Raw genomic sequence first — 14,814 nt, forward strand, 5'->3', positions numbered from 1 at the left:
CATTCCCAACCTTTTCCAGATGGGGACCCATTTTGACAATTCAGGAAGACTTGGTGATCCAAGGCAATTCAAAAAGGGGCTGGTGGGGGGATGGGAGACAGTGCTGTAACTACAGAAACAAGAAGTCATGTGGCACCTTATAGACTAACAGAAATTTTGGAGCATAAGCTTTTGTGGGCAAAGACCTGCTTCATCAGATGCACGAGTTGGGGTGGGTTTCAGAGGAGGAGGAGGTTTATTATAGTTAATTATTATTATTTGATTATTATAGCTGAGCTGAGTTGGGGTGGGGGGAAGACCCTCATCCCCAAACCACTCCCCCAGCTTGAACCCCACACTCAGAGGCTGGAGGGGATGGGGGAGGGTCACACTCAGGGGTTGGGGGGTCACACTCAAGGACTGGGAGGTTGGGGCTGGGGGAAGTCACACTCAGGGGCTGAGGGGAGATACAAACAAAAAAAAAAGACAAATCAGTTACACAGAACAGAAGAAGGGGCAAAGGGGTTGGGGAGGGTGGCCGAAAATTACTTACTGCAAGAGTCTATTAAGTGGCTTCCCTGGGATGGCTGTGAATATTAAAGGTGGAGAAGCTCTTTGTAATGTGTATTTGCTTCTCCATTGATAAGGAGCTGCAAATGGTTTCTTTAAGAGCCACACGCAGCTCTGAGCTGCTTGCGACCCTCCACGAATCTAATCGCAACCCATGTTTGGGTCCCGACCCGTAGGTTGGGGATCCCTGTGCTAGAAAATACTGACTTCCTGTGATCCTTCAAATTCTCTCATCTGGCACCAGTCAGGTTCTGAGAATGCCGGATGAGAGAGGTTCAACCTGTAGTGTCCTACTGAATTAAGAAGTGCTGCTGGAGCTGTATCATCAGGGACGCTTCAGGAGTTACCCTCTGCTGTTAGCCATGCTATCAAAACACCGTATGAGTAAGGGAGGCACCATGGCCGTATGGATTGGCGTTAGACTGGGACTTAGAAGACTTGGGTTGAATTCCTGTTCTCCCTCTTCCCGGCTGGTTGAGCTCAGGCAAATCACTTCAACACCCCATGCCTCAGTTTCCCCATCTGTAATGTAGGGACAATGGTACCAACCTCCTTTGCAATGCACTTTGAGAGCCATTGAGTGCAAGTGTCATGTAAGTGCTAGATGTTACTAAACCTGAGCTACCCCATTCAAAGCCTCTTTCCTCCTCTCACAGTCAATGCTGTTGCTGGCCCCCAAGCTGAATGAGAACAACCTCAACGTGGAGCTGATGAAGCACTTTGCCCGTCTGCAGGCCAGGGATGACCAGGGGCCCATTCGTTGCAACACCACTGTGTGCCTGGGAAAGATTGGTCCTTATCTCAATGCCAGTGTAAGTAATGAGACTGTTTCTTGCTTTCCAGAGGGACCCAATGCTGCGTGGGTTGGGGAAAACGGGGACACAGGTTCTGTTTTATTCCTGGTACAATATGCCATTTGTTCCTATGACACAGAGGAAGAATGTGGCCATTTTTAGTGGGCAGCTGTGGATTGTAGATCCTAGAAATGTTCTAGCTTTCAGGAGGAGGGGACAGAGGGATGTGGTTAAAGTACCAGCCCAGAGCCTGGACAGTCCTGGGTTTGATTCCTGACTCTGTCACAAAATCAGTATAACCTCAGGCAAATGCATCAGTGTTTTTTAGCTGTAAAACAGAAATAATCTTCTCTCCTCCCACCCTGTGGGCAGAATCTCTCTCTCTCTCTCTGTTACCACAATATACCTAATAAATTGCCCATTCTTTTTATTTTCAGACTAGACAAAGAATTTTGATCTCTGCCTTCAGCCGTGCCACAAAAGATCCATTTGCTCCTTCCCGAGCAGCCGGTGTCTTGGGATTTGCTGCCACTCACAACTTCTACTCTATGAAGGACTGTGCATTCAAAATCCTACCAGTTCTCTGTGCGCTGACAGTTGACCCTGAAAAGACAGTCAGGGATCAGGTGAGTTGGATCTGGAAATTATGAAGAGCCATTAATTCTCAACCTCCAGCACCTGGCATAGTGGGAGCCTCCAATCTTGAACCAGATCCTCCTTCTTGAGTGATAATTCCTCCTGTGCATTCCAGTATGTTGTTGCACACACGTGGCTGTCAGAAGATTTTTCCCCAGTGGTATCTGTCAAGTGGGGATACCCCTGCTGACCTAACCCCCACTCAGTTCCTTCCTTCTGCCTATTGACGGTTGTTGGAGCTTCTACCGCTGATTTGCAGTTGGTGAAATTCCCTATCTTAAGAGTTAATCAGTTGTAGGTAACTCTTAATAGGTGTTGAGTACAATGAGAAGTCCTGTGGCACCTTATAGACTAACAGATATTTTGGAGCATGAGCTTTTGTGGGCAAAGACCCGCTTTGTTAGTCTTTGAGGGGGTTTTCCCTTCACTCTGTGGTGCCCTGGAGCATGTAGCAGCCCCAGGGCTTTAAGCAATGTGAGCCATGTAGGATGCCTATGCCAAAGGGCAGCCTGCACTTGGCTTGCCTAGGAGAGAGTCACCTGCAAGACAGGTGTTCAATTTGCAAGTCATTCAGACCTCGGACAAAGAAAGAGAGTGAACAGAAGCTGAAGCTGAGCATTGAGGAATCAGCTCTCCAGGTCCAAGAACTGACTCATCTCCGTTGGTGCAGAGGGGGCTGGTCTCGGTGTATGACGGTTTGGTGCCAAGGCTGGACAGGGAGTGTTGGCATTGCTCCTCAGCGCCGAAAACCGCACCCCCCCGGCATGGATCGCGCACCCTGCTGTTGAAAAGGAGGCGACGTGTGGAGAGAGGTCGCTCCCCCTCTAGGAGACCAAATAAGGCTCTGGAGGCACCACGTGCTGACAGAAGCACAACAGCTGTGCCCCCAACCCCGACTCAGGGCCCACAAGTGGGTCTGTCACGTCCGGCGTCAGTGTCTTCCCCGGCACTGGTGACTGTGGAGGACTTGGCCCTTCCCTCCACGCTGGACCCCTCGAGGCTTCTCCAGGACCTTATTGAATTGGCAGTGCCCTCCAGTCCACCTGGTGCAGGCTAGGAGCCTACCATGGCCTCTCCTCCAAGAGCACCCACCCTGCTGACAACCTTCCACTACCGCTCGGGCTGCAGCATCGAGTCTTTGGCTGATGCCGGTGCTCCTCCCCTCACTGGTTCCGGCAGCTGTCCCGGCACCAGCACAAGAACCGGCTGCCTTCTCATCACCAGCACCTTTCTTTGCTCCAGGGTTAGATCGCGCCAGCACCGGTGTCGTCTGTCTTCGCACCACAGGCTACGTTTGTGACCCCACAAACAGCTCTACCAATGGTGGGGAGGCCCGTGGCATCAGAGGTCCCTCCTTTGGCACTGGTGTCCAGCACAGCTTATCGCTCATTAGCCCTGCTAGCTCCCAAGCACAGGGACAAGCCAGAGGCCATGGCGTTCAGAGGCAGCTCACCGTGGGGCTGCTCTCCAGTGCCATCTGCCACTGTCCCGCCCTGGTCTGCGTCGGGTACATATCGGATTCAGAGGTGGGCTCCGTGGTGTTGCACAGCTCCTGGTACCGATCCAGCTCACTGCACCACTCCAGGCACTGTCATCTGGAGCCTCCCTTGGTCACAGTGGCCCTCCTCGATCGCCTGGGCCTACCACCAGGTGCAGGGCCAGGGTTTCCCTTCTCAGGCCCCATCAGTGGCACCCTCGCGGCAGGGGAAGGACCTTCAGCTGCTGTGGGGGCTCCAGCTCCAGAACAGGATGACCAGCTGGTTTATCGGTGGCCCTGTCGCAGAAGGTGACATGGCCCCAGGTGAGAGCCCGATAGAATAGCAGAGCTCAAAGAGCAGCATGGCACCCACCCCCCATTGGCTTTGTCCTCGCCAGACAGTGCAGTGGCGGGAGAAAATGTCCTCTACGAGCCTGGATAGGTTGTACCCGCTGGTCAGTGACCCAGTGCTTCCCTGGGATCTTAATCTGGTATTATCCAGGTTGATGGGCCATCCCTTTGAACCTACGACCATGTGCTCGTTGTAGTGTAAAGCGGTAATCCTGGTGGCTGTTGCATCAGCCAGGAAGGTGTCAGAATTTAGGGCCCTGGCCTCTAACCCCCTTTGCACAATGTTCTGTAAAGGTAAAGTGCACCTACATCTACATCCTGTGTTTTCCCCCAAGGCTGTAACACCCTTCCAGGTTAACCAGGATATCTCTCTAGCGGTGTTTTGCCCTAAACCTCACGCCTCGGATCAGGACAGGCTGCTGTTCTCCCTGGACACATGAAGGGCCCTGGGTCTTCTGTATGGACAGGACTAAACCGTTCAGCAAGTCCCCCAGTTCTTTGTGTCATTTGTGTACAGCGTGAACGGTGCCTGTATTGCTGCCTAGCAACTATTGTCTTGCATCATGTTATGCATTAAGATCTGCAGTGAGCTGGCCAAGGTCCCTGCCCTGTCCCAAACAGCACAGTCAACATGGGCCCAGGCCTCCTCGACAGCATTCCTGGCACACGTGCCCATGTCAGTCATCCGCAGGGCAATGACTTGGTCATCGGTACATACCTTCACTTCGCGCTACACCGCAGCTCAGCAGGCCTGGGGGGATGCCGGGTTTGGCAGGGCAGTCCCTTCCGTCAGCTACCAGCTAGAGGTAAGAGCCAGTCCCACCTCTGGGGCATACTGCTGCTAAGTCACATATTGGAATGCCCAGGAGCAATTGCCCAAAGAAGGAAAACCGGTTACCCACCTCGTAACTTGTTCTTCAAGATGTTTTGCTCTCGTTGTTGTCCTCCCGCCTCCGGCCTGTTGGATCCTCCAGCCTGAAGGAGCTGAGCAGGGGTTGGGTTGGCAGAGGTATTTATAAGCGATATCAGCGATGTCGCCACAGGGGGCACTACAGCCACGCTGACGGGTACCACTGGGGAAAAGTCTTCTGACGCCTGCACGCGCGCGCACATCGGAATGGACAGGAGCAACACATCTCGAAGAACAGCAGTTACAAGGCGAGTAACGGTTTTGCCTAGTGTGATGCTGGCACTCGGTCTCAGTTGGGGTCTGTGCAGTCATTGACCGGGGCTGCCAGTAACTTCACTTCTGTCTCCTAGACTTTCAAGGCTATTCGAAGCTTCATGACGAAGCTGGAAGCCGTCTCTGAAGACCCATCTCAGCTCTCTGAACTGGGTGAGCAGCCCTAACCCTGTGCTGAAGTTGCCTGGTCTTTAAACTCCAAACAAAACCAGTGGCCATTTCCCCTTTTTTCTTTCTGCTCCCTTTGCAGAGAAGGATGTTCATGCAGCATCCACAAGTCCTGGGATTGGAACAGCTGCTAGCTGGGCGGGCTGGGCCGTGACCGGGGTCTCTTCACTCACGTCAAAGCTAATCCGGACCAATGCTGGGAGCTCAGCAGAACAGACAGCTGTGGAAACCCCCGCTGGAGGTGTACCGGAGCCATCCAATACAGGTCAGTCTTCACACAGCTGTAATCTCAACACTTGGATTGGGTTTCATTCGCTCTGGGGTGGTGGGATCAAAATTTCTAGGAATAACCATGTTGCACCCAAAGCAGTGGTGTGCCACCTCAAGTGATGGAAGGAAATACTTGTTTGCGGCACTTAGCCTACCAAAGACTAACCAGAGTGTAAAAATAAGGCTGGGTGCTCTTTGGCTCAAGCAGTATTTAGGATTTTGCAGGGTTGTTTTCACAAAGGGGAAATCGGTGATGCGAGTCAGGCATATTTTTAAGAGTAGAACAAATTAGTGTTGGGGCAGCGTTGGTTCTGAAAAGAAGAACTGTCCGCTCCGAAGGACACTTGACGTAAAGTGAAAAACACATTTGTTTTTGTTTTAATATATAAATGAAACTTTTCTGAACAAAAAGTGGAAAGTGTCAAAACTCCATTTTTCAATTAAACTGTTTTCCGGCTGAGGTTGAATACGGCATATAGTGTTAGTGCCCTTCAAAATGCATTATTTAGTGCATTTGCTATTTGCTGACTTTTTTTTTTGCCCGGTTTTATTCTTGGCATCATCTAGTTTATTTATAAAGAAGGCACACGAAGTCCTGTTTCCCTGAACACAGTAGAAACCAACGGCCGACAGTTTCCTTGCTCAGAAATCCCCAGATCTGCCCCCCCAGTGAGATTTTCACAGCTGTTAAGGCCAGAGAGGATCTTACATTCTACTTGGGGCTTGTCAAACTACAGTGCACTGTGATGTGCTTTTCACAATAAAATTACAGCATGACCCTGGGGCTTGGAGGAAGGGGCCGGGGGTTGGGTCCCAGCAAGTTTAGTGCTAGTCCTGACAGTCGGAGAGCCATGGATTTGCTCCTGTCTTTGGTGTAACACAAGTCGTAGATTTTCCGTATGTTAATTCATATTTGAGATAGAACAGATCTTTTAGAAAAGAGCATCCCACCCTGATGCAAAAATTGACTGATGGAAAGCGCACTACAATTCTCCGTAACTTGCTCTATTACCATCATTGTCATGTTAGATAAAAATGAACGATTTAAATTAAAATAATCAAAGAAATCAGATTTTTTCATTTAATTATAAAGTAAACCTACTTACAATTAAATTTAAAATCTTGATAAACTGCTAAAGGCTAAAAATACTTGAATCTATTAAATGAAAAGAAAAAACTAAGCAAGGTGCTGAAGTGTTGAAGAACTGGGGGGAATCACCACCTAAGCACTTGGCGCCAGCATTCGTTGATGTGCTGAACTAAGTTTTGATAGCAATACCCTCTTCTGGAGCTGCAGAGAGAATATTTTCTTTGTTTCACTTTATTCAAGTAGAGGTTGAACCTCCCTGGTCCAGCATCCTCAGCACCTGACCAAGCCAGGGAATTTGCCAGACCAGAGGAGGTCAGTGACAGCCCTATGCTGCCGGCAGCTGGGGCTCTCCTGCTCCTGTCCTCCCAGGCATCACAGCTCCTCTGCTGGGGCCACTGGGGCTCCATTCTTCCCTTGTCTGGCAGTGCTCTTGGTCCCAGTCTGCCTGTTTTTCCCCATGAGTCCTCCAGCCCTGGAGCACTCACAGGGGTGCCAACATGTTGCCAGACACGGGAGGGCTGGAATACAGAGGGTTCAACCTGTACTTCAGTTCAGCGATTAGGAGAAAACCTGGACTCAGTTCCTCTCATGCACTCCAGGCTGGCAGCTGTTAGAGAAAGGTGGATTTTTGTCTTTAAGGAGCCAGTCATATCCCTTCCCCAGCAACGTTGCCAGCAGCTCCTGTTCCATCCAGCCAGTGGGATCTGGAGGGAGATGTGACTGAAGAAGAAGAGATCTCCACAGACAGATGGGACGATGAGGATTGGGGAAGCCTGGAGGTGAGCAACACTATTACATCTGCAAGAGTGAGTTTGAAGCTGACAGGTGGGCTGCCTCCGTGTTTGGAGTAAGGACTTGTCATCTATTGGGGAGTTTATAGCATGCTGTGGAAATTAATGGAGGGGGTTTATTTTCAGAGCAGTTTATTTATTTACACTGCAGGCATAGTCATGGGACAGTGGTGGTCACAAACAGCATGCAGGGCAATACCATTTCAGATTTCTCTGCTCATCTGCCTACGTCCCATGCTCAGTTCCGGAGAAGCAGTTGAGTCCCAAAACTTGCTGCAATTAAAAAGATTAAGGACAGGCAGTAACACCCCCTCTCACCCCCTGTACCGCTTGGACCATCCCCCGAAGAGAATGTATGCATCACCAACAACACTGCATGTTTTCAGAGATCAACCACTGTTCATAGCAGTGGGTCCGTGACCCCAGGCATGAGTGCCAAGAGTGGCACAGGAGACGATTTTCATCAGCACGTGAGGCGGGATCTCAGCCCCGCCCCTCCTCACCCATGCAGCCAGGAGCTTGCTCAAAGCCAGGCTGCTTGTGGATTAACAAAAGAACGGCTAATGCTGCCAACAACCACCTAAACAGTAAAGCTCTGCTTATTCGTTTATTAACGAAGCTATCGTAAGGAGGACTATTAGTGGCTTTAAAAATGAACACCAGCACTCAGATCTTATGCAGAGGTCAAAAGGTCAAATTTCGGCTCTCTGCCTCGGAAAGGTTGCTGACCCCTGGTTCTTAGGCGGAAGAATATGTACCACACAACCCCATCGGGTACTTCTGCCATATTATCTGTAGCTGCCTGGAGATTTTGCTTCCTTGCGTGCTGTGCTTCATTTTCTGTGCTTCTGCTTGCAGCAAGAGGCTGACCAATCCAAAGAGCAGGCAAGCCCAGATGACTGGAACACCCCGGACTGGTCAGAACCAACCTCAGTGTCAAAGAACCCTGCACCCAGAATGGTAGGTGGCTTTCTGTGCATGCTGTCACTTTAAAGCTGCACCGTGTGCTGTCTTAAGTACACGTATCCCTTTCTGGTGCATTTGGGCTCCAGGATCTCTGGGGAAAGAGCCTGTAAATACCAGCTGAGAAGTTGTAGGGGCAGCTGTGCGGCCTAGTGGTTAGGGCATTAGACTGGGAATTAGGAGTAATTAATCTATTTTTGGCTCTGCCACAGCTTGCTTAGTGGCCTTGGCCAAATCCATGCCTCAGTTTCATCATCTGAGAAATGAGAATAATAGTCCAGTTGACATCTGGTGGTGGAAGACAGCTGTGTCAGACCAAAGGGCCGTTGCATCTGGGAGCAAAGAGTGCAGGTTGCTGTAATGGGGCAGGGAAGCTGTGTCCTAGACCACAGTGACACCGTAACAATCGTGGATGGATAAGCAGGGGACTATTGAGAAGGAGGAAATGAAGGAGGACTCACCTGTGTCTGTGGCACTGGTGACACAGTTACTGGATATTATCAAAACAAAAAAGCAGTAAAGTAGTACTTTAAAGACTAACAGAATCATTTATTTGGTGAGGAGCTTTTGTGGGACAGACTCACTTCCTCTGCCCATAGCCAGACCAGAACAGACTCAATATTTAAGGCTCAGAGAACCAAAAACAGTAATCAAGGCTGACAAATCAGAAAAAAAAATGATCAAGGTGAGCAAATCAGAGAGTAGAGGGGTGGGGGTGGGGGGGTTTCAAGAATTAGATTAAGCCAAGTATGCAAAAGATCCCCTATAATGACCCAGAAAATTTGCATCCCGGTTCAAATCATGTGTTAATGTGTCAAATTTGAATATAAAATAGTTCAGCAGCTTCTCTGCCAAAGTAGTGTGAAAATTTTTCCTCAATAAGACACAAACTCTTAAGTCATTAACAGAATGGCCCACTCCATTAAAATGTCGGCTGACAGGGTTTGTGGATCCGGAGTGTTTTTATGTCTGTTTTGTGCCCATTAACTCTTTGTCTAAGAGAGTTAGAAGTCTGTCCAATATACAAAGCATCTGGGCATTGTTGGCCCATGATGGCATATATGATGTTAGTTGAGGAACATGAGAACATGCCCGTGATTCTGTGACTAACCTGGTTAGGTCCAGTGATGGTATCCCCTCTACTCTCTGACTTGCTCACCTTGATAATTTTTTTTCTGATTTGTCAACCTTGATTATTGTTTCTGGTTCTCTGTGCCTTAAATATCGAGTCTGTTCTGGTCTGGCTGTGGGCTGAAGAAGTGGGTCTGTCCTACGAAAGCTCCTCACCTAATAAATTATTTTGTTAAAGTGCTACTTTACTGCTTTTTTGTTTTGATAGTACATAGACTAGCACGGCTTTCTCTCTGTTACTGGATGTTGTGTGTGGTTCTAGCATCACACTCCAGAAGGGGTGCTAGCTAATTGGAAAAGGTCCGCAGACCCTTATAAGAATAATTCTGAGTCTGGAAACACCCACCACAAAGGGGAGACTTGAGACATTTGGCCTGCTTAGTTTATCCCAGAGGTTAAAAGACAACTCGGTCATGGTCTTTGATTTAGACTAGAAACAGTGAGGATAATGCTTTGAAGTCTGTCAAAAGAGACAGTGTGATCTAGTGCTAGAGTGGCAGTGTCTTGAGACTGGGAGCTCTCTGGGGATCAGAAATTCCCCTCGTCTAAACCTTGTGGTTAGAATATGACTAGTCCAGAAGCCCTCACAGTTCATTTGTCTTCTCTCTGTTGTACTGACTGATCTTTCCCTGCCCGCCCTTTATCATTAACAGACCAGCAGTTCCTCCAAGAACCAAGACTCTGACTGGACCAGCTCTGGTTGGGAGGTTGGATCCACTTGGAGTCACAAGAAGTGGGGCGCTCAGGGACAAAGCTGTAGGACAGAGGACAGTGGGGAGGAGGATTTTGATTCTCGGACAGCGCAGAGACTAACCTCACGGCAAGCTCCCTTGGCCTTGCCAGAAGGGACCAAACTGGCCAGTGACTATGACTGGGACGGCACATCGAGTGCAGAGACGTCAGATCCTTTCTTTTCCATAATCCCTACGCAGAAGTCAGCAACAGAGACCCAGGTAAGTTTCTCAATAAGGAGGGTATTCAAACCCCACACTGGCTTGGGAAGAGCTAATGAGCTGCTGTTGGTCAAGTCAGCCTCACTCCTCTTCTAGAACAGCCTGGCATGTAACTGTTGTGTTATCGCCCCTCACTGTTAAATATTTGCTGCTGAGTGGCTCCAGGTGAAGGCAGGATGGGATACTGAGTCAGTGCTTAGGACTTAGCTACTTCACTTTGCCGCTTGTGTGAATGGTGCTACTCACATTATGAATAAGGCCATGACGGTGCTAAACCTGTGTCGAAATTCTGTTGCTAGAGAAGCCTGGATGCTGTTGGCGATTGGAATACAGAGGAAAACTGGGAAGCTGTGGACTCTGACCAGGGTGAGTTGCTGAAGCAGCAAAGTTGCACATGATTGTGCTTTCCAGCCATGATTCCTACTAGCTGGGAATTCTTTTGTTGCCGTAGGACTCAGCAGGGCCGAATTAGCACGCAAGAAGCGAGAGGAACGGAAGAAGGAGATGGAAGCTAAACGGGCGGACAGGAAGGTGGCAAAGGGCCCTATGAAACTGGGAGCCAGGAAACTGGACTGACAAGCAACATGGCCACGAAAGCTTTCGCTTGAGCTTGTACATATGCTCTTAGAATTTTTGTTTACACACACATCAGCAATATGGTCACCCCACAACCACGTCCACTTGCATGCTGGGGTGCACAACGGGGTGGTTCTACTGTATTTATTCTGCACAGCTTCTCCGTAAAAAGGGTGATTGTGTGGCTCCTGCCATTCTTCCTGTGTGTGCGGCAATCTTAGTTGTATATAAAGGATGTAGGAATAAATTAATTTTAAATGATATGTGTTTAAATCAGAATGACTAGTTGGATGCTAAGGCAGCCTTCTGTCTCTTTTAGCTTGGACAACCAACCACTAACTGAATCACACTCACTCCCACGCTCTCTCTCGGCCCCCTCACAAAGGCAGTGTACCCTGCGACAGTCTAAGGCAGAGGTGGGGAAACATTTTGGGGTTGGTGGCCCAATGCAAGTGAGACGCAAACAAGCTTAAAATCCTCACGTGGTTCCCAGCTGAGAAAGAAATAAGAAGTCACTTCGGACTCCCTTGCAGAGCCTAATAGCACCAGAGCTAGTAGATTTCATAAGGCCTCCCTAGACTCTGGGGTGAGGCCAAGAATTAAGGGGTCCATGCATGGGAGGGAGGGTGGAGGAGCAGGGGAGAGCAGCATGGACCCTGACCTCCTGCAAGTCTGGGAGGTGGGAATTGCTCCATACAGCTTGCACCAACCCTCCCTTCTCCCTTCGGCTGTGATATGCCCGCACCAGCCAGTCGATGAGATACCTCCCCGCCCACGGCATGAGTTGGCGGGTACTGGAGTACCAGCAGGGGTGTGGGTGCAGGCTGTAGGTTCCCCAGCTCGGTCTAATCTGTGACAGGCAGCACCTGGGTGCAGCCAGCAGAGTGGGTAGTCCCTGGCCGCTGCTGCCAGGAGCAATAACAGATTTTTCCCAGGGCGCCTGTGCTAAGCAGCATTTTTGGCTGGGGTGGCTGCACTGGACTCATGCACACACCCCCGCAGCAGCGAAGGACAGTTTGTCCTGCTGCAGCGCCTGTACTGACAAGTACCCTTCGGCCGTGCAGGTCAGCCAGCCACCCCCGGTCAGTCCCAAGCTCATTCTCGCAACAGGACAGGAACCAGGCTGCTTTACAGAGTGGTTACCAGAGTCCCTGGGCGCCTATTTTGTCTGCTGGGAAACATGCAGTCCCACTCCTGGCAAACATGAGTGCACGTGGGCAAAAAGTGCTCATGTCACAGCATGAGACGAGCCCGGCCGTGTGCTCATCTGGCCCCCCGAGTGCAGTCCTGTTCGAAAACCAGCCACTCCTGAGGTGAAAACTGCTAGCAACGGCGAACCTGTTCCTGACCGACTCTTCCAAAGCTTCCTCACCTTCACCGCTGCAAACCTGAGCTCTATTGTCTACTTCTCACCGGGGCCCTGACGGCTGCTGCAGGCACGTGGCAAAGTTGGGGGCCCAGCTCCACATGCGCATTTTCAGCACATTTGCTTTTGTGGTACAGACCAGAAGAGACTGCAAACCTTTGCGCATCATTTAATGGTGCAGTTGTCCGATTATTTACACAGTTGCTTCCTAAATGTATCCAGTCTTTGACTGCCCCGTGCCTTTAAATTAACACCCCCCCAATTTGAATTCCTGGAGGGGTATTGCCCCCACCTTTTGAATAGAAATAAGTCATCTTTGGTTTCAGCATCTTTGTTCTGTGCAGAACTGTAGACGTTAAACACTTGGGCAGGACCACTGGGATTAGCCACTGTCATGATTCAGCAAAGCAACCCCCATCCCTGAGTAATTCAAAAAGAACCCTGGATATGCAACAGCCAGCCTGCTCGAGCCCTGTGAAACCAGATTTGCTCCAATGGATTGATACAGATGATAATCTAGATCAGAATCTGACCCAAGCTGGACTCTTGCATTAAACAAAAGCACAATCCAGCCCCAATTCAGCTGGTTGCTGGGATTTGGGAATCTCTGGAAGCAGCAGCATGACGTTTGATGCGCTCCACTGCGTTAGTTCCTGGTACTGTGGCGGTACCACCCATGGCCAGCAGGGTGCGCTCTTCAGACAGTGCAGCTTGCCATATATATTAGAATGGCGCCACCTGCTCCCTTTGTGCTTTCCACCACTTGGGACGTCATCCCGCCGGGCCCTCCAGAGGCAAAGAACGAAACGAAAGCACAGGAGCTGCTCTTCTCCCGTATTGAAGGGTGCACGTGATAGAAGGCTTGTTCTTTGCTTCTTTAGCGTGTGCTCCATTAGTAGACTGCAGCGCCCTCTTGCTACGGGGTGTCAGAGAGAGAGTGTGATGTGCCCTGGGGCAGAGGTGGTTTTTTTTGGGGGTGGGGGAGAGGTGCATAGGGGCAGAGCGACTGGAAATATTTTGGTACCAACATTCATGCATTTCGGAATACAGGCTGGACAGATTTCTCAGGCACAGAGCAGCGCCTCAGCGAGGGGACTATATCCTTGATGATGATGGCGGTGACATCATCACAGCACCTTTCGGTGGCATCGTTGGCCAACAGAGACAGCTCATCAATGTGCAAAAGGGTCTGGTTTGCAGCAGCGGTGTAGGGCCGTCCCCTTAAGAACTGGAGCTTCCCTGGCTGGAAAAGTGGATACTGCACGTCTGATCGGAGATCTGTGAGGAGAGAGAAACATTAAAGGGGAGAGGGGGGGACTGGCAAAAGTAAGGAGCCTGAGCAGCCTGTGCTAATTACCGTGTGAATGGTGACAGTAACACCTGGGGGCATCAACGGAACTCAGGGCTCCCAGACAGCAGACACAGGATTAATACTGTTTGTTTCATCATTGAAAATGTTAATAGTGACAAGCTACTCGATGAAGGTTCTCAACGAAGGGGAAGGCGCACAGGCCAAAATAGGGAGAGAACAGGTTGAAGAATATGTATGTTTACAGGTCGGCAGCGCTTGATGAAGTTCACTTTGGGATGCGTCAGGAGCTCGGCTGCAGCACACCTGGAGCTGGGAGCAGTTATCTTTGAGAACTTGCGGAAAAGGGATGGTCTTGCGGGTAATGAGCGAATGGCAAACCAAGCCCCCAGCTTGAAAAAGGGGACCCGAGAGGACCCACGAGAGTTACAGAGGAGCCTGACTTTGTTACCAGAAAAGCTAAGGAGCAAATTATTAATTTGAAGCACCCAGAAGAAGGACTAGCCTGCATGGATGCATCAAGAACAACTCTTAGCAAGCCAGCCTAATTTCTTCCTCTCAGAAGGTGACCAGCCTAATGGCAGAAGAGGGGATTGAGCTTGATTGTAGTCAAGCTTTTGACATGACATTCTCCACAGCCAACGAAGGGAAATGGAGTCTCAATAGACCTATGATTGAGAGGGGGCAGAACTGGATGAAAGATGGTGCTCAGAGAAGTTAGTGATGGTTCGCTGTTAAATTGAGGGGATGCTTGTAGTGGGGTCCGACAGGGGTCCGACTGTCTTGGGGCCGACCCTCCTAATTATTTTCCATAGTGACTTGGATAAGGTGGGAGACAGTTTGCTCATAAGATTGAGAGAGGTAGCTGTGTTAGGCTGTATTTTCAAAAACAACAAGAAGTCCTGTGGCACCTTATAGCCTAACTGATAATTTGGAGCGTGAGCTTTTGTGAACAAGGACCCACTTCACCATCTGACAAAGCGGGTCTTTGCCCACGAAAGCTTATGCTCAAAAACATCGGTTGGGCTATAAGGTGCCACAGGACCTCTTGTTGTTTTAGAAGGTTTGTGGCTGCTGCCAGACTAGCAGGGGTTGCGAGCGCTCTGGAGGACAGGATTAGAATTCCAAACCACCTTGGTAAAGAACTGGGCTGGAATCCACACAATGAAAACCCCCCAGCTCTCAGTGGGGTGGTGCTGAGGATATT

At 49.9% G+C, this 14,814-nt stretch overlaps 2 protein-coding genes across 3 annotated transcripts in view; one reads left to right on the plus strand and one right to left on the minus strand.

The window, feature by feature from the left end:
- Positions 1 to 11,193, plus strand: part of SCYL1 (SCY1 like pseudokinase 1) — a 31,333-nt gene extending 20,140 nt beyond the window's left edge. The window contains exons 10-18 of the mRNA XM_075005445.1: positions 1,206 to 1,361; positions 1,781 to 1,969; positions 5,068 to 5,143; positions 5,241 to 5,423; positions 7,158 to 7,297; positions 8,168 to 8,269; positions 10,057 to 10,356; positions 10,656 to 10,722; positions 10,808 to 11,193. Coding sequence (XP_074861546.1) covers positions 1,206 to 1,361; positions 1,781 to 1,969; positions 5,068 to 5,143; positions 5,241 to 5,423; positions 7,158 to 7,297; positions 8,168 to 8,269; positions 10,057 to 10,356; positions 10,656 to 10,722; positions 10,808 to 10,932 — 1,338 coding nt within the window. The 3' untranslated portion in view covers positions 10,933 to 11,193. The remainder of the gene's footprint in view (positions 1 to 1,205; positions 1,362 to 1,780; positions 1,970 to 5,067; positions 5,144 to 5,240; positions 5,424 to 7,157; positions 7,298 to 8,167; positions 8,270 to 10,056; positions 10,357 to 10,655; positions 10,723 to 10,807) is intronic.
- Positions 11,194 to 12,460: 1,267 nt separating this feature from the next.
- CDC42BPG (CDC42 binding protein kinase gamma) overlaps positions 12,461 to 14,814 on the minus strand; it is a 71,028-nt gene continuing 68,674 nt past the window's right edge. For both annotated transcript variants that reach the window (XM_075005257.1, XM_075005258.1), the window contains exon 36: positions 12,461 to 13,576. In XM_075005257.1, coding sequence (XP_074861358.1) covers positions 13,520 to 13,576 — 57 coding nt within the window. In that variant the 3' untranslated portion in view covers positions 12,461 to 13,519. The remainder of the gene's footprint in view (positions 13,577 to 14,814) is intronic.

The sequence above is a fragment of the Carettochelys insculpta genome, chromosome 11 (assembly GCF_033958435.1).
Source record: "Carettochelys insculpta isolate YL-2023 chromosome 11, ASM3395843v1, whole genome shotgun sequence".
NCBI lineage: Eukaryota > Metazoa > Chordata > Testudines > Carettochelyidae > Carettochelys > Carettochelys insculpta.